At 41.2% G+C, this 18,947-nt stretch overlaps 3 protein-coding genes across 8 annotated transcripts in view; 1 reads left to right on the top strand and 2 right to left on the bottom strand.

The window, feature by feature from the left end:
* Nucleotides 1-5,611: 5,611 nt before the first annotated feature.
* LOC109472378 (leucine-rich repeat-containing protein 15-like) lies at nt 5,612-6,928 on the bottom strand. The gene is made up of 2 exons (XM_019772159.1): nt 5,939-6,928; nt 5,612-5,623 (listed from the first exon to the last, which is right to left on the bottom strand). The coding sequence occupies exons 1-2, from the start codon at nt 6,926-6,928 to the stop codon at nt 5,612-5,614; spliced, it is 1,002 nt and encodes a 333-aa protein (XP_019627718.1).
* A 3,248-nt stretch (nt 6,929-10,176) lies between these two features.
* Nucleotides 10,177-11,019, top strand: LOC109484207 (alpha-crystallin B chain-like). Its single transcript, XM_019787495.1, has one exon. The coding sequence runs from the start codon at nt 10,285-10,287 to the stop codon at nt 10,936-10,938; it is 654 nt and encodes a 217-aa protein (XP_019643054.1). The 5' UTR covers nt 10,177-10,284; the 3' UTR covers nt 10,939-11,019.
* A 1,515-nt stretch (nt 11,020-12,534) lies between these two features.
* LOC109478057 (E3 ubiquitin-protein ligase BRE1B-like) overlaps nt 12,535-18,947 on the bottom strand; it is a 36,002-nt gene continuing 29,589 nt past the window's right edge. For all 6 annotated transcript variants that reach the window (XM_019779552.1, XM_019779752.1, XM_019779629.1 and 3 more), the window contains 5 exons: nt 17,490-17,618; nt 16,105-16,314; nt 15,389-15,529; nt 14,619-14,720; nt 12,535-13,967 (listed from right to left, as the gene is read on the bottom strand). In XM_019779552.1, coding sequence (XP_019635111.1) covers nt 13,794-13,967; nt 14,619-14,720; nt 15,389-15,529; nt 16,105-16,314; nt 17,490-17,618 — 756 coding nt within the window. In that variant the 3' untranslated portion in view covers nt 12,535-13,793. The remainder of the gene's footprint in view (nt 13,968-14,618; nt 14,721-15,388; nt 15,530-16,104; nt 16,315-17,489; nt 17,619-18,947) is intronic.

The raw sequence follows: 18,947 nt of genomic DNA, 5'->3' as shown, positions 1-18,947 counted from the left end.
AAGACTCCAGGGGATAAAGAGCTGAAGAACCGGACGAACCTAGAGGTTGAGGACATCATAGAACTTTTATCTTTTATTGTCACAACCACTTATTTCAGTTTCCGGGGGGATATCTACCAGCAGAAATTTGGGACAGCTATGGGTAGCCCTGTGTCCCCAGTGTTGGCCAACCTGTTTATGGAATGGCTGGAACAGGAAGCCATAGCGACAGCGCCCATTTCCTGTAGACCTAAGCTCTGGAAGAGATATGTGGACGACGTGATGGAGATAGTGAAGAAGGGTGTCCATCAAGATCTCACAGACCATCTTAACAACATAGATCCTACAGGAAGTATTCAGTTCACGCATGAGGAGGAGAAAGACAACACATTACCGTTCCTGGATACTCTCCTGGTACGAAAGGGGGGATGGTACAGTAAAACTTCTAGTGTACAGAAAAAGTACACATACAGACCAGTATCTCAACTTCAAGTCCCACCATCCACTGCACCAGAAACTGGGAGTCATCCGCACCCTTATGGACAGATGTAACTCGGTGGTGACAGAGGAGGAGGACAAGGAAAGAGAAACACAGCACATCAGAAGAGCCCTCATCCGATGTGGGTACCCAGAATGGACCTTTCGGAAGGTGGAACGGAAAGAGAAGAGGCCAAAGCAGACAGAGAAGAACAAGAAAGAGGGGGAGAAAACTAGGGCCATGGTGATTATCCCATATGTGAAAGGAGTAACCGAACCACTAGAAAGGGTATTCAGGAAACACCAGGTATCCACAGCAGTGAAACCAAAAACAACATTGAGGAACCTGCTTGTCCACCCCAAGGACAAGATGGGGGACCACGTGAAAACAGACTGCGTATATAAAATACCATGCAAAAGCTGTGATCAAGTGTATATTGGAGAAACTGGCAGGACCTTTGGCAAAAGACTGGAAGAACACAGAAAAGAGGCAGACAACAGCGAAACCGTAAGATATACACGCTCCCAGAAACAACAAGCACAAAAAGAAGAGAAGAAATCGGCAGTCACAGACCATGTTGCCAGAAACAATTGTGTGATAGACTGGGAGGGTGCCAGGGTCATAGATAGGGAGGACAACAGAAGAATCCGTTGGATTAAAGAAGCAGTCTGGATAAGGAAGTCTACCCCAGTGATGAACCGGGACGAGGGGGGATACAAGCTCAGCCACGTTTGGGATTGCATTCTCGCCGCAAAAGCGCCACCTACTTTGGCGTTAAATAGCGGCGAGTTGCAGAACTCCAGTCAGAAGCTCTGAGGAAGGTGTCTGATAGACATCGAAACGTAAGCAGGTGAGAACCTTACTGGTTGTGTTAGAAGAAAATCCTATACCCTAAGTATCTTCCAACCTGATGAAATTATTTACGGGGTTTTGATTCAGTGGGAACATCACATTTACACAGCCAACATCACATATCACTGCATCACTGTAAGAAACAAAACATTAAATCAGAGTCTTTTCCTGTTTCCTGTCTTCAAAGTTATCTGCCATTCACGTTCCGGCATGGCAACAGACATATTTGCCTATTTTCGGCATGTTGCGTTGACCACTGTCAGAGGGCTACAAAATTTCTTTTTTTTTCCAAAATCAGGCGAAATTTAATGCGCGCGTTGAGGTCAACCATAAAAATTACTTGCTGTGGCCTTACTGACTCTCGCCCCAGCATGACATTTATATTTCACTTTAATTATCATGAAATGCTCTAGATATAATGTTTTACGTTATAAGCTATTCACAATCATCGAATCTAGTACAATAGATTTCAACAGACTCAATGCCATGAACAGATTTATATGTATATTCATGTATATTTATATATATGCAATGCAATGCGAAAATAGGTAATACATAAAAGACTGTTTTGATATTGGAAAAAAATTACAAACTCATGATTAGCCCTACTTGGTTGTATACTGTATTAGCTCTTGATGTTTAGTAATTAGGATTTTAATTTCCATTCTGTACTCTTTTCTCCTTTTTTGTACCATGTTCAACAGTCGTTGCCATACATTGTAACATGTACAATTGTCGTTCAATAAAGTTCTTCTATAATGAAGAATGTCGGGTATAATAATTGCGAGTTGAAAAAAATACAATTGTTCTCTAACATAAAATCTCTAACATAAAATCTAAAAACATAACACCGACAGCATAATAAACATAAAAACGTTAAGTAACAACATACCAATTAAATGTATTGCACTTTTAGTAATGATTAGAGTGACCAGTAAACTATCGTGCTCTTAAAACACGTAGAACGCTTACAAGCTGATGACCATATGAATAAAGATTCTCCGTAGTAGAGTGTCCATTAGTTAGTTTTCTTCCTATATATGCCATATAACAGTTTTCCGTGCTAAAGCAGTATAACATAAGGAGTGGTATTTATATTTCATGCACTCTTGCAATCCGTCAATTGCGATCTTTACAGTATACAATGCTACAGAAGTAATAAAACCTAACACAATACGTTTGGGAACATTCGGTTGATTACATTTATCAATACTTTTTTAAGTTAAAACTTTACAGCGGGACGCACGTTTGCTCACCAGGACTGCTAGTCTGGCAGCTGAATCTTTTAAATCACTGTTTTGCTTCATGATTAGCATTGAAAAGCTTGTTTATGGCTAGAGTGATATTTCATTTGTGACGATGACATTTTATAGGAAAATAATTTTAATAATTCTATAATTTTTTTTAGATATTTTAGCGATTTTTTGATAATTTGTGACGATGACATTTTATAGGGAAAAGACATTTTATAGAAAATAATTATTATGAATTTTAACAATGTGTAATAATGTGCAATTATGTTTTTAACAATAATACCTTTTGATAGCATATTTTAATGGCCCTTAGGTTACTCGGGGCCACGAAAGTAGGGGCTAAATTCGGGAGAACGGCCTACGTAGTGCGCTATATTTTTTTTATTGAATAAAGCAATACAAATACAAGGACGAAGTGGGACTGAACTCAAGTTATACAACTTATTTTACAGCCCCACTTAACATTTAACATAAATACAATAATCATACAAATAGTCATAAACATAACGTAGTACGCTGAAAACTAAGCCCCTATACATACGGCAATATATCAACAAGAGAAGTATTATATGATTTATATGTTACAAACAAAACAGAGTATACTATGTAACAAAGAAACGTTTAGTGCCGCCTATAAAAGCTTGGGTAAGTAACGTAATTTTTTCATTGTACTCAGAGGGTATCGCAAACGATCCCCTGAGTACAAGATGGAGCCTGGCACTTTCAGAAAGGGCATACGCTATATTAAAAATGTGATTACATAACATTTGGCTACCTCGCTACACATGGGGATAAAATAGCTTTCTCTAAGAATCCCTAATAATCGGAGGAAATAGAAATAGTTTTCCTTTTGAAGCCTCATGAGCGTGCAGGCCCCTTGCAAAGACAATTGTATCTGTTGGGTAGTCCAAAAGTCTAATACCATTTTAAGGCATTCAAGCTGAACCTTTGTGGTTTCGGGTTGGTGTTGGTGGGCCCATATCTTCATACAGGTAAGACTGCATGGCAGCCGGCCCTGTTGGGTTTCTGACTTTTTCGGATTCGGTGATAGCCTGAGACTGGACCTTCCCTGTCTGATTACGTATTAACACTGGCCATTTCTGTATATGTTGAGACCTTTGGCGGTGTTTTTACTTTGTATTCAGCTTTAAATTGAGTACGAGGTATTCGGCCCTGTTTATGCATGCCCGTAGCCAGGATTTTGAATGGGGGGTTCTTCCCACTGCTTGAGGGGACCTCGAGCGCCGAAGGTTCCTAGGGGGGTCCGGGGGCATGCTCCCCCGGGAAATTTAGAAAAATGAAACTTCTAAAATGGCTATTCGTGTGTTTTTGACAGGATTTCAAAGAAAAAATCAGAGATGAATTTTTATTCAATGACAAAGGAAGCAGTTTTTCTACGATTCCATTCTACCTTTTCTAGAAAAATCTTGGACCTTTACATTACAAAGTGGACCAAAAAGTGGACATTTACATAAAAAGTGGACGTTTACATAAAAAGTGGACCAAAAAGTGGACCTTTGAGCCTTGTGGGGGGGGGGTTCCGACCCCCTGGCTACGGGCATGTTATGTGTTATATAATGGACTTGTAGTGTCCGAGGATTCAGTGATCAAGTTTGAGGAAGTCGGCCTGTTATGTAATGAGCCTGATTAATTGCCTGACCACAACCACTGACCGTTACATCAGTTGTGGTGTTTATGTAGGCATGGGACTGACCCTGCCGTGTCTTAACATGACGGTTGTCAATATCATCACACTGGTTATCTTGACCACTAGCCACTACAATAGCTGTGGCGTTTGTGTTGCGTTCAGTGTTGGTCTGAGACTGACCCTGCCGTGTCTTAACATGATGGTTGTCAATATCTTCATACTGGTGATCTTGACCACTAGCCGTATTTGGTTCAGTGAGTGCCTGAGACTGACCCTGCCCTGTCTGATCATTTTGGTTCTTATCTTGTTCATACTGGCTATTAGTCACTTTAACAACTGTGGTCATTGTATTACGCAAAGCAGAATTGAAGTTCGAACCTGAATCAGGATTCCTTCCCCCTTTTTTGCACCAGATGATGAAACCAAGAGCCAGAAGTACCAGAGATACCAGAGATGCTGAAATCACAGCAGGTACTAATGGGAGGCTGGGACCAGATTCGTTGAAAGTACCAGTGGCGGCTAGAGTTGAAGTTGTTGACCGTTTCCATTCAGTGTCAACTGTTGGGTCAGCATTGCGTTTAAAGTACCAGTGATAGTGAGAGGTGATGGTGCCATTGTAACAGCTTTCTGTATTGCCGAATGTTGGTGTTGATTTGGTAGAGTCTTTACAGATCAGATCTTCGAGACTGACATCTTTAAGTCTTTGTCCTGAGAGGTTGGCAGGTTGGGCACATGTTATCTGTTTTACAACTGCAGGAGTTTCGATCATTGTTTTCCAAAAGGGAGCCATCTTACAGTCACAACGCCAGGGGTTGTTGTCAATGTATAAGGATGGCATGGATACCAACATGCCATTGCCTGATAGGGGAAGGACTGATAGCTGGTTTGACTGCAGGTACAAATCTTGGAGACGGGGTAAGTTTGAAAACATACCAGACTGGATGCTACTTAGCTCGTTTGAGTTCAGATTCAAACATCTGAGGCTACGTAACTTTGAGAATGTGCTAATTTGAACGCTGGTTATTTTGTTAGAGTTCAGGTACAAATATTTGAGCCTTGGTAGGTTTGAGAATGCGCCAACCCGAATACTTGAAATTTGGTTAGAGGCAAGATTCAGCAAACAGATCTGAGGTAGATTTGAAAAAATGCCAACCTGAATGCTGGTTATCTTGTTGAAGTTCAGGTACAATTGTGCAAGCCTAGATAGATTTGAGAATGCGTCAACCTGAATGCTGGTTATGCTGTTAGATTCCAGGTGCAAATGTTCGAGCTTTGTTAGATTTGAGAATGAGCCAACTCGAATGCTTGAAATCCGGTTGGAGGAGAGATTCAAGAGATAGATCCGGGTCAGATTTGAAAATATGCCAACCTGTATGTCTGATATTTGGTTGGAGGTTAGGTTCAACACCTGAGCTGCATTAGATTTGAGAATGTGCCAACGTGAATGCTGGATATATTATTGTAGTTCAGGCACAATTTTCCAAGCTTGGGTAGACTTGAAAATGTTCCTGAACAGATGTGAGTTATCTTGTTGAAAGAAAGGTACAGATTTTGCAGCTGAGGTAGATTCCAAAATGTGCCAACCTGAATTCTGGTTATCTTGTTCGACTTCAAGAACAAATTTTTTAGCTTTGGTAGATTTGAAAACGCGCCAACCGGAAGGCTTGAAATTTGGTTGGAGGAAAGATCCAACCAAGAGATATGGGAAAGATTTGAAAATGTAGCAACCTCAATGCTGGTGATGTTGTTGGAGTTCAGTAACAAGGTCCAGAGATTAGCCAGAATTGAGAATGTGCCAACCTGAATGCTTGATATTTGGTTGGATGCAAGGTTTAAGCGGCTGAGCATGGGTAGATTCGAGAATGCGCCAACATGGACGCTTGATATTTGGTTGGATGCAAGTTCTAACGTATTGATCTGGGGCATATTTGAGAATGCACCAACCTGAATGCTGGTTATTTTGTTGGAGTTAAGATTCAAGGACAAAAGTTTTGGGAGATTCTGGAAAGTGCCAACTTGAATGCCGGATATTTGGTTGGCGTTAAGGTACAATCGTCGAAGCTGACGTAGATTTGAAAATACGCCAACATGAATGCTGGATATTTGGTTGGCGTTCAGGTACAATCGTTGAAGCTGACGTAGATTTGAAAATACGCCAACACGAATGCTGGATATTTGGTTGGCGTTCAGGTACAATCGTCGAAGCTGAGGTAGATTTGAAAATACGCCAGCATGAATGCTGGTTATCTTGTTAGAGTTCAGGTACAAAGATTTGAGCTTTGGTAGATTTGTGAATGCGCCAACCGGAATACATGAAATTTGGTTGGAGGTAAGATTCAAGCAGGAAAGATTTGGGAGGTTTGAGAATGTGCCAAGTTGAATTGTGTTTATGCTGTTTGAGTTCAGGTCCAAATTTTCTAGCTTTGTTAGATGTGAGAATATGTTAGCCTGAATGCTGGTTATATTGTTGGAATTCAGTAACAAACTGGTGAGCTTGGGCAGATTTGAGAACACACCAGACTGAATACTAGTTATCTGGTTACCTTTTAAATCTAACTGGTAGATAGATGTTGGAAGGTTCTTAGGAATCTTGGTGAGGCCCAGGTTGGGGCATCTGCCTCGTGAGGATGGTGCACAGATATCATCACCTTTTGGCATGTTGGGCTCCTTCAGGATGATGAGAAGAAAAATCAGAATGTGTCGCAGCTTTCTTCCCATGTCGCCCTGCAATCTGCACAGAACGAGTAGCAGGAATTGTAAAAAAAAGGCAAACAGTGATGGCAGACTTCACACCCTTTACTCATTTTTCGTTTACAAGTTGATCAGAAATACACGGAGACATGCAAATATGCCTGATACAGTACATCACTCCCAAAGTGAATTATAGCAACAAGGCAATCAGAGATGACAGGCTTTATTTCCTTCCGTGCTGCAATTTTTGTCTGTTGTGCCTTTAAACTAAAATTGATCAATGTATCGTATGTCATCATCGGTTGGCTGCGGCACAGGCGACTGCATATTTCGTCCATTTTTCCTGTTGCATTCTATGTAAAATGTTCCATTGTTCTATACAATGCGAATTGTTTCACGAATTATCCTGCTAACGACAATAACGAACAACACAAAAGGTCAAATTCAATGACGTGGAAACCACCCACGAGGCCCATTTCCGAACTTAACCTTCGTATTCTCAACGGTAACTTGCCAACTAAAAAATCATACACAACCATTTAAGGATTCCCGAGTTATCTGGAGTACAACAAAAAACGCAAACAGAAAGGGTTAGCTCCAGTCACGTAAGAACCCCCCAAGAAGCCCATTTTGGTCCATGACAATGTCCATCGCTAAGACAACCTGCCTGCCCAAAATCGTGAACCTCGGACCATGCCTTCAAAATTTATCGTGCATAATCTGCCAAACAGTGCCAAAACGATTTCATAGCCTTCTTGTCAAAGGCCAATACTAGATCATCCAAAACTTACCTTTCAAGGGAGACAGAATATCCTAAGTTTCTGGGTTTCTAGTAACGGCGGACTTCCCTCTGTCCTCTTGCTGCAATTGTGCCACTCAGACGCGAGCTCTGGGTAGCTGTTTCGAACTGGAGTCCGACAAACAAGGTTGGATACGTCTTTCGTAATCTGGGGGTGTTGATTGTCTAAAGCTAGCTGTTTGAATATTAACAGTAGTAATAAATAATAATGGCTTATGGGTGAGGTAATACTATTAAGCAGCAACTTTGAACAGAATGTTATTTTCTGGCTATATTTTTCTCTTCTAGGAGCTCCTTCCCTAAGAAGGTTATGGAAATATAAAGTTAACATGAATTTCGTTCGTAGATGTTTGCAACGGCTGTTCGTGCCTTTTATCCGTATATACATTGTAACAGTTTTAAATCAGTCTGAGCTATCTGCATATTAATGATCATTTCTCATTTGAGGTGGCACAGACATATAGAGGCACAGGCACTAGGCGCTCTTCTTACATTATAAACAGTTTTTCCTAAACATTTCCAAAAAAAATATTATGTACTCGCTAATGACTGTTTGTTTAAAATTTCTCTTTATCTTCAATAATGTGAAAGGCCCATACACATCTTACTCTCATTACTTTATTTATGTTAAATGTCTGCTGAATGAGTATGAATATTTACCAGAATGTTTATTTTCTTCGGGCTTTCGCTGACGTATCAGTTTACACCTTATTTTTACATTTTCAAATGACCAGAAAGGGCATGATTTGGCCTAAAGTTTGCGTGAATGCAATGAGTTCTTCCAAATTGTAGTCCAGAAACCATTGAAAGGTGCAGAAACTGACTAAAAGATAGTCTTACGTACATGTTTTTTAATTGTCTGATTCAGACATTTGAATATTGATATTAAGCAGGTTGTTTACTCCCTGATCCGGTGCTTTTTGCTGACGTGTTTTATTTTACATCTTAAGGTTTAGAAATAAGCAGAAAAAAACATTATTTTCCTTTTTTTTGTATGAGTATCATTTGGCGTTTTCGCATGAAAGCATCATATTAGTCCACATTGCAGTACATGGTGGACATAAATTTTGAAATTCATCATGTAGTATTGCGTAACATGGTACATGTATTTTTTTTAGGAAAAACATGTTGAATTTTCCTTGTGTTTTTACTGCATCTAAACACCAAAATATTATCATGCATGATAACTTATGTCTCTAGATCCCATCCTATATATTTCCAGCCTCTCCTCACCTGTGTATATCCAAAAATACAAGATCATCCAAAACTTACCTTTCAAGCGAGACAGAATATCTTAAGTGTCTGAATTTTCAAGTCGTGGCGGACTTCCATCTGTCCTCTTGCAGCAATTGTGCCACTCAGACACGAGCTCTGGGTAGCTGTTTCGAACTGGAGTCTAGATCTGCCAAACGACCTTGGAGACGTCTTACGTAATCTGGGCGTGCTGATTGTCAGAAGCTAGTTGTATATTAACGACAGTAATGATAAATAATAATGGTTTATCCCTTGAAATTATCCATTCGTTGGGTGCAGTTTTCTGGTCAGCTGCTATGGGGCACTTTTAATTCATGACGACGATCAGAAGAGCTGGTTTTTCATTTTTGACATTTTCTCTTCAAGTGTTGGTTGAAACGGCCAATACCATATCGTAAAACAGCAAAGTTTAAATTAGAACGCTCCACCAGCATCGTGATGTTTCGTGGCATAAGAGAACAAGATTTTAACGTTTAGAATAAGGTTTTTATAATTTTGACAAGGGTTCGAATCCGGCAGGCGGTGGAGATCAAAGAGAAGGACTCGAATCACCTGGTGACGGTTGGTTCCTGGTCCGAATACTGACAGAAAAGAACCAGAAATGATTATAATATCACCCATATTTTAACTTACATACAAATGTAGCTAGCGATATTGGTAAGCTTAATCTTAATGTGACCGTCAACAGTCTTATAAAGAAGTATTGCATCTATTTACTGTCGTTCAAAAGGCCTGCCAATACTATCAATCAACCAATCAATCAATCAATCAATCAACCAACCAATTAATCAATCAATCAATCAATCAGTCAATCAAATGGTTTATTCTCATCGACTTTTTCAGCCACATCTTTAATGTTTCTCTCGCGCGTACGTTTGCAACTAAATTTTTGCCTTTTATACGTTTTAAATGTTTTTGTGCTGAATGTACATGTACATGTATTACGCTCCGATATGGCATCGACCGTTTCAAATGGCAAAGACCGTTTACGAGACGGAATTCGAGCGACCAACAAATTCGGCCGAAGGTCAATGACATTGTGACGCCGACTTCACAACCAAACCAAAATAGTCGGTCAAACGCGATATTTGTCATAAACATATCATATGTGAACCTTTGGCGAGCTGACTAAGCCCCCGGTTCTATTTCTGGGATGTCGAGTTTTCCAAAAGCGGTGGTATGAGTCAGATATTCGGTTACAAGTGTGTACTGGACTGTCTGGGGGAGAGGGAAGGGCACGAGTGGCTTGCGTCGCAAGCGTTTCCCTCTGGGAGTTTCTTTCGTTTCTTCTGATTTATGTCATAGAAGCTACTAGTAGAAACGTTTAATAATGGCCGAGGGAGGACGCCCAGGCAGCGCTGTGTATCTTTCCCCGGGACATTTCAACTACGAACCGGTGTCCCCCACTGCCGTGCTCGGTCCTCTGTGGTCGCGGACTTTCAGCTTTGACTTCCCGAAATATCACTCTCGTCTCCTCGACCAGGCCTTCGGGGAGGGCCTCACGTTTGCCGACTTCGGGCCGCCGACCTCGCCGGGAGGATACCTCATCCCGCGCCGCCGCCTGAAGTCGGATAAGGAGGGGTTTTCTGAGGTGAGAGTGGAAGATGGCAAGTTTGTGGCGCGGCTGGACGTGTCTGCGTTCTCGTCGGGAGACCTGACGGTGAAAACCATCGATAACAAGGTACACGTCCACGGGAAACACGAGGAGACGCAGGACCAGCACGGGCTCGTCTCGCGAGAGTTCAACCGGCAGTACCTGCTCCCGGAGGGGGTGGATCCGCTGACGGTCACGTCTAACCTGGCGGAGGACGGTGTTCTCACGGTGGAAGCCCCCCTCCCTAAACCCGTGGAGGACAAGCCAAGGAGTCGGGTGGTCTCCGTGCTGACCACTCAAGTCGGGCCAGCGTCTCAGAAGGTGACAGAAAAACAAGAACACTGGAAGACGGAGTATGAAGATGTGGATTCTGCTATGGGATTCATGTGAACTATAGTTATCAATATTATATTTTCCCTTTTCTCTGACCTTAACCCACATCCTAGTCTGAAATTTTATCTAGAATAGCCATACTACAAAAAATGTACTAGTATGTAATATGATTATCAGTTGGACATTTGATATCAGCTCATCATTCAAGCTAAGGCTAAGTGTTGTTTTCATACATATACAATACGCTGTGTCACTATTGGAATGCTTAGCATCTGCCACACCTGTTTTATTTGGTTTACCCTGTAACCCAAGTAAAGTTTAGACATGTATAAGTATGGAGGTAGAAACACAAGGAAGTGGGCAATGTCAATAGACGGATCTTGACTACCCATCATAATAAGCCTTTTGTTCTGCCCCGCTAGATCTCGCTGGGTTCTATTGTCCGCCGGCCCGGCGGTGTTTCGCTTGATTCCTATGTTCATGGTACATGTATCACCATGCTATGTTCGCCGAGGTCTCTCCCGCCAGAATTCCATATACGGCCATGAATGAGCCGAAAATGACGTCACCCAATAGCCGAGTCCACTCCGAGCGGGGACCGAGTTTCCGAGCATTTCCTTATTTGGATACAGCTGCGCATAGAAGTCAGCATCAGGTGCGGAGCAAAGTATGGATACGCAGATATGTTTATCTTTGTTGTGCGACAAAAAATGGGCGAGTTACTGCATTTTTTGTGTTGTACAAAGCTCGAATTGAACATTTTAGAACTTGAATAATAACTTGAACTTGAATACTGCCGGTTGAACAAATATAACCGTCTGGTAAAAATTTGTCTGATTTTTTCTAGATTTGCCGATATTTGGGCCAACTTATATTTATTCTGGATGGTTGACGATGTGAATTTTCCATTTTCCAAACTTCCATTATAACTGGCATTTCCGCACATTTGTAGTCAGCATAACTTCAGAATGCCTTTATGGATTGTGATGATATTTGGTATGCTGGTAGGTCTTAGGAAGCCAAAGGTCGAGGTCAAATATGGGCCTCCTGGTGGCTGACCTTGGCACTGCAGCAGAACTTCCGGGAAAACAGATGTGCGGGGTGGCAGGGAAAACAGATGTGCCCGGTTTGATTAATGAGGTTCTCCCTCTGGAATAGGCTACATGACCATATTCAGGCCAAAGGTGCTACTGTGTGTTTGAAACCAAAAACCTGTGTTATTTTTTTCTGTACTGTAGTGTACTGTGTAAAAACATTTAGAAAAACTCATATATTTCATGGAGGTATGAGATCTCCAAATTCTTCTTTAAAATTTTTATGTTGCTATAGTCACAGTGCCTGACTGGAGTGCCGTCCGTCAATTGTGTCGTCTTTGTTACATGCATGCTTCTTCTCTCGCATTTCATCGAAATAATCCTCAAAATATGATACAAAGTTATCGTAGAGTCAAAGTTGCCACGTTGTCACTGACATCAAGGACATTATACACAGATTGTCCTTGCTGACATGAATAACAATTGAAAACACTGGTGTGCCGCGCCGGGGGCTGTGAAAGCTGTGAAAGGATCTTAATGATATACATAAAGCTTTCTATTTGTAACACCATTTACAAATGCATGAAAACAAGTGTATGTACTTTAAATTTGCATGTAGTGGTTTATTAACGTCTTTTGATTCTGGCACATGACAGACCATGGTATCTGTATCAAACAGCGTACGTGTACTATATCATGAAACATGGAAGTTCCACCAACTTCCATGGCAGTGAAATAAACTCTACAACATATGGAAACATCTCAACTGTTGAGGCATGGATTCAAAAATTAAAAAAAAAAAACAATTTTTAAAAATCTGTTGAAAAACCACTGCAGATGCACCAGTCTGTACTGGAAACTTACAGTTCGGTACAATAGGCCAGTTCACAATTCCAACTGTGCATGTGCAATGTGATACTTTGTGAGTAATATGTAAATGTTGAAGGTCCCTGACACATACACAAAACTGGTTTGGACATGTACAAATCCTGGTCGAAGGTGTTGCGTAGCCTTCAACTTTAACATATTACCTATAATGCATCACTATGCACGTGCAGTTGGAACTATGAACCTTCTTATACACATGGATTTTCAACTGTGAAACAATCTGCCATACATTTCAGCAGTGTTTTCCTAATGTCAACAACATATGCCATTTTCCTCTTTTCTTGGTCCTGCATACCGTTTGCTACATTATACACTTACAGTAAAGCCTGGTCCTGCATTGCTTTCATTACTGGCATTATGTATGATAATTTCTGTTTTGAAATCTAATTCTGACAGCTATGTTTCCAATCTTGAGTACCAGTATATCTAGTTACGGAGCGGCCACGTTCATTGTAGGTCATGATACAATTTTGATGCGGTAGAATTTTTAAGTAGACTATGACAGAACTAACAGCTGAAAAGGTTCTAATACAGTCTTTTCCATAACAAGACAGCTACATTTTGCAGGACACGTGCACAAATATCCTCAAAATGTCTGCGATCCCACATTTAATGCCTGGCGTACACAACGTATATCACCGCAGCATGTCGGCAGAACATACTGCGCCTGTGCAAAACCATGAATTTTCACGTTTTTCGTTGGACGTTAGGTCACCGTTGCATTAGAATTTGGCTGTTGCAGAGGATATCTTGTCCGACATAACATTTGAAAACTACAGACGAAATGTTAACCTTATATACGCAAATATGGTCTTATATGAGACGCTCTGCCGAAGTGCTATGCACAATACATTACAGGTTTCGCGCAGGTGCAGTACGTTCTGTCGAGGTACTTATGACCGCGCCCTTACTCAGGACTACCAACACAAATACCTCTTTTGTGTTTACAACAATAAGAACAGAAAGTAATTAGGAATGGTATTAACGTCACTACATATATAATCTATGGAAGTCGTTGACACCGAAAGCTGCGTTACACTTGGGACATTTGCGTTGTCTGGTGTCGTATCTCGTCTTGACACATTCGAAGCAGAAGACGTGGAAACACTTGGTGAGCACGGCGTCCTTTTTTCTGGTGTTGCAGCATGGACATGTAAGTTTTTGCTGCAACACGAAACAACAATTTGGTTAAAGTTACAAAATGCACCGTTTACTGGAAGGAAGAGGGTCTGCATGCCTTTTTAATGAAGCGTAGCAAGCTTTTTCAATTCACCGCTAACCCCCTAAATTCACCGTTAAGCACTGCAAGGATCCCCCATTCAGACCCTCCAAGAAGTATAAATAGTTCAGGATAATAGATATAGCACAACTAATCATCTCACAGATTTAGTCTTTAGGCCACACCAATTTAATTTGTTGGTTCTCAGATTCGCCCACTTCATTTTTTCTGATTTGCAAAAAAAACAAACATTTCAGGCTCTGAATCAACTCCCAAATGCTCATATTTTGGCCCCAACAGTTAAAGGTAGTCCATTCTCTTCAGAGTTGTTACAGTTTTCCATCTATCAATCCAGTGGTTTGATTAAAAGTCTTAAATTCATTGTGTGAATTACAAAAAAGCCTGTTATGTTGACTTCATGGCTCCTATCATAGCATTTAGGGCTATCATAGGATGCCATGGTCTGTTTTATTTTTATCTTTTTTTCGCCGTGCTGCTTTATATTTTTTCTAAAAAAAATCAGCAAATCAAATTGGTGTGGCCAGTCGTGTGCAACCAAAGAAACAGAAAAGTTCAAACTGAAGATCTGCGCTCACCTTGTAAGTTTTGATCTCCTCCATTAGCACCTCATCTGCATTCTCAAAGAAGTCGTACTTCTTTTGTCTGTCGAGCTTTCTTCGTAAGCTGGAACATTCCTCCTGCAGACAAAAAAGCAGAAGAGCTTGAATTTTGTAATCATCATCATCAAAGGAAGTGATGGGGGAAATGGTGTAACCACAGACTAAAAGGAAGGTCAAGTTGGAGGCCCAAATAGTCTCCCTACTGGCTTAGAGAAAGTGAGGTTAGATTGGAGGTTAAAAGTTAAAACGGTCAAGACGGTGGTCGCCACAAACTTCCTGCAACCTATGATCCACTGCTCACCAAGTCACATCTAAAAATGTAATGTCACAGAAACGATGGTTGCTCATTCCTTGACAAAGACTGGTGTTGTACAGTTGAAAATTTGGGTCCAATTTCTTGTGTTGGAAATTACACTTTTAAACTTGCTTCATATAATTAGTATCTGATGAATAAAATATGATAGTCACCTGTTTTGTCAATTCTGCCACAAATGTGGTAAATCCTTCGTCCCATAAAAAGATTAAACACCGTCAAAATTTGTTCGCAGTACTTTTATATTTTTTGTGGTTTTTGCGACCACTTCTGCACTGTGAATTTATCATTACGGTTAACAAATAATTTGCTGACTTTCTTTTTTCTGCACCTGGTGCCACCATGAACTTATAGTTCTGTGAATACGTCCATTTTTCTCAGAATGCGAACTTTTGCTACCACAAAATAAAAGTGATTTGCAGTATAAACATACCTGTGTTCTTCTATGTTTGAACTGTTCCTTTTCTACAGCAGCAGACTTCTCTTTAATGAGTTCCTCTAGGTGCGTGGCCTGGCGCTGGATGTCGTCCTGATGGAACTTCAGGTCGTTTGCCAGCTGTGACGACTCAACGGCCTGCAAAACAAGGGAAACTGTTAATACTGTTACAGTACTTTACTTGTTTTTGCAACACCTCAGGGGGGAACCTAATGGTACAGTACTGTGTGCAGTTTGCAAGAATTTTAGGAATTGTACAGGAATTTTGTTCACAGGTATGGAATGTCCACAGGAATGTCTCCCAGCTCTGTTTGTTGACATGCCCACATTCCTGGAAACCCTTGGGAAAACCTTTCTGCCTCGGATGCCCTACTTTCTGTGACCCCGGGGCTCGTTCACTATACACTCAGGGGAGGGGAGGGTACCAAGGCTTCCTCAAAATCATGAAATCATGGCAGTACCATGCAAACAATAACCCTAATAACCACCGGCACCATGCCAATGTATGTTTTCATTGCCAGTCTTGTTTGTGGTTTCATTCAGGCTGTTTTAGCCTGCAATGTTGTTAAAGTTTCGGGGATTTAGAGAGGAGGGAAATGTTCGAGGGAAATATTATTCTACGGATTTTTAAGTCACCACAAACACTCACTCACTCACTGTCCGGTTTATTGTCTGTTGTTCCCTGTTCCAGACTAACACTAACACTACTGTACCTTTCTCTTGTGCATCTCCATGGCCTGTGCCCTCATGTTGACCTCCTTCTCCAAGGTCGCCAGAGTGTTCTGTAGGATCCTCTCCTTCTCCTCCAGTTTTCTCACCACCTGGTTCTGGGCGTCCACCTGTGTCTGTAACGTCATCACCTGGTCCGCAAGAACGTCCTTCTCCTCCCGCAGAAGCTTGTGGATCTGGTTGGACTTGATCCTCTGTACATGGACAAATGTCAGAGAAAGGTTGGGCATTAGCCAACACTTATAATTATATACATGTACATGTATGCATGCTGAAAAGTGGTAACTTAGATGTCTATGTTCCAACCTCCCTACCTGGTATGTCCTGACACCCCAACTTTCTGACAACATTGTACAATGTATCGGTATAGCTGGTGTAACCGCCCTTCGGCGTAACATACTACATGTAGCTTTGCAAGCAAGTGGCGTGGCGGCAGCTAGCTATAACACCGAACGACCTGTCATACCCAATCTTTGCACATTTAATTGCATGAATTCTTTAGCTTTGTAGTGATGATGCCCCAACTTTCTTTGGTGGCAACGAGTTCCAATCTGCGATAGTAATTGGAAAATACGAGTACCGGTATGTTTCGAAAACCCTAACACTATGTCAGAAATGTAGGAATGTCGGAATAAAAGCAGGCTAAGATGGCAAGGTGGACTTGTGGTTAGGCTTGTTGACTTAGTATCCAAAGGTTTGGGGCTCAAATACTGAACAGGCCTCGTTGTTGTGCACTTGGTAAAGTCACTTTAAAAAAAGTTGCATGTACAGTGTATTTCCTCACTCCACTTGGGCCACACTGACGTAATTTTATGGATGACATCTGTGCGCGCATTGATTTTCACCTGTTTTTACAACAAAAAAAAGCACGTCCTCCAGGGTTCTTGCCAGGGTAGTCCATGGTAGTTAGCGACAATATGGAGCTGGTGGTGCTTCTGGAGGGTGGCACCCGGGCTACAAAAGCTCCATGACGGCAAGAACTCAGTACAATCGCATAGTGACGATTTACAATTTCTGCAAAAAGCCAGCATGTGCCGGCTTATCGTATACATCGCTATGTACTACCGCAAATTCACAATACCAGCTTTGTATTCCTGTGGTTTAGTAGCACTTTTATTTTTGGCCAGAATTTTTTTTATTCCCCCACGTGCACTAGTTTGGGGGTGTTCAGGGGATGGCATCCATAAAATTAAGACAGTTTAAGGTGAAAGTGAGTTGACCCCAAAGATAAACCTTACGGAGAACATCCCAAATCCAAAAGGAGCAATGCAAAAACATATTGTGATGAGACGTTTCATCACACACAAAACTGTTTCTTTGACAATGATTTTATAAGTTGCTCATTAAAAACAGAGCAGAGCCCTCCCACCTCTGACATGAGTTTGAAGTTGGCGTCGTCCTTTTCCCGCAGCTGTTGCAGCAGCCGCACGTTCTGTTCCTGCATGTCCTCAAACGCCTGTCCTGTCACCTCCATCTCAGACAACAGGGCATCCTCCTCCTGGGCAGCAAGGAAACAAGAAAACAAACATTTCAGACTAATGAGAAGTAGTTTGGGTTTTTTGGATTATATGAGGGCCTGCACATGGGGGGGGGGCAGTGATTATGAAATTACAGAAAATTTTCACCGCCGATCACGAATTACTTTGAAGTCTCAGAGCTGGATACGACTTTACGCTTTGCGGCTACATGTATTACCAATTACGTTGATTTTGTGAGAGGCTGCCTACAGGTTACAAAGACTAAAAAGGCCTGATTACGCCTTACGAAAAAGGGTATGCAGGTCCCCTTGTAGCCTGACTGAACCTCGCTTTTCGCCGGCTCCCTAGTAGTTTGCCATGTAGGGAGCCCCCCGGAGCTTGGGTTTCACAGGCTAGTCCCCTTGTATTGGAACCATATTGTATGATCATGCAGCAGTACCTGATTGAATTACATCATAATTGTATGATTGTATGCATTGCATGATATAACATGGCATTATCATGTAACTTACTCTGTTATTACACTTTGGTTTATAGTAATTATACTAAATGTAACTTACTCTGGTATAATTACACTATGGTTTAAATTTCATACCAGTCCATTACAGAATACACATTTCTGCTGAACTCATACCACATCCTATCACCCAGGACGTGCTGGGACACAACCCTGCCAATCAACTGAAACCAAATCTACACCCACTATCTTCTATTTCTCACTCTACAGACAAGATACATTTTGTACACACAACCTTCCCTTAACCGGTGTCACCCGATGTAATACTACATTGTAAGTGTTGCTGTATTTCTGCTTTGGATCCGTGGTAATTGATGGTGTTATCTTTTGTGTTATTGTTGTGTTTATTTGTTATTTTGTAAAATGAAAAATAAATTTAAAAAAAGTCTTCTATCCTGGACATGATATATAACAAACCGGAATTTTCACACTTCCAAGAAGTGTTTTGGGTTTTCCTGCAACTGGAGGGAATTGCACAATGTAATTAAGGCCACACCAATTTAATCTGTTGGTTCCCGGATTCACCTCTTCATTTTTTCCTGATTTTCAACATAGAAAAAAGATTCTGGTTCTGAATCAACTAAAAAATGCTCATATTTTGCCCCCAACAGTTGAGGAAAGTCCTTTCCTTCCTAGTTGTTACAGTTTTTCCATCTATCAATGCAGTGGTTTGAAGTTCAAAATTCATTCCTTAAATATCAACCCAGCCTTTTGTGTTGACTTCATGGCTCCTACATGTACATGTGTACATGTATCTTAGCATTTGGGGCTTTAATAGGATGCCTAGCCCTGTTTTTATTTTTTCGCCCTGTCAATTCATATTTTTTATGAA

Source organism: Branchiostoma belcheri, unplaced genomic scaffold, assembly GCF_001625305.1.
Source record: "Branchiostoma belcheri isolate BF01 breed outbred unplaced genomic scaffold, Haploidv18h27 scaffold1, whole genome shotgun sequence".
Classification (NCBI taxonomy): Eukaryota; Metazoa; Chordata; class Leptocardii; order Amphioxiformes; family Branchiostomatidae; genus Branchiostoma; species Branchiostoma belcheri.
The sequence above is the reverse complement of the archived record's forward strand: the minus strand, read 5'-3'. Positions and strand labels throughout refer to the sequence as shown.

Bases quoted from the DNA above. Each gene is read 5' to 3' on its own strand.
- LOC109472378 (XM_019772159.1), bottom strand. From the start codon at position 6,928: ATGGGAAGAAAGCTGCGACACATTCTGATTTTTCTTCTCATCATCCTG.
- LOC109484207 (XM_019787495.1), top strand. From the start codon at position 10,285: ATGGCCGAGGGAGGACGCCCAGGCAGCGCTGTGTATCTTTCCCCGGGA.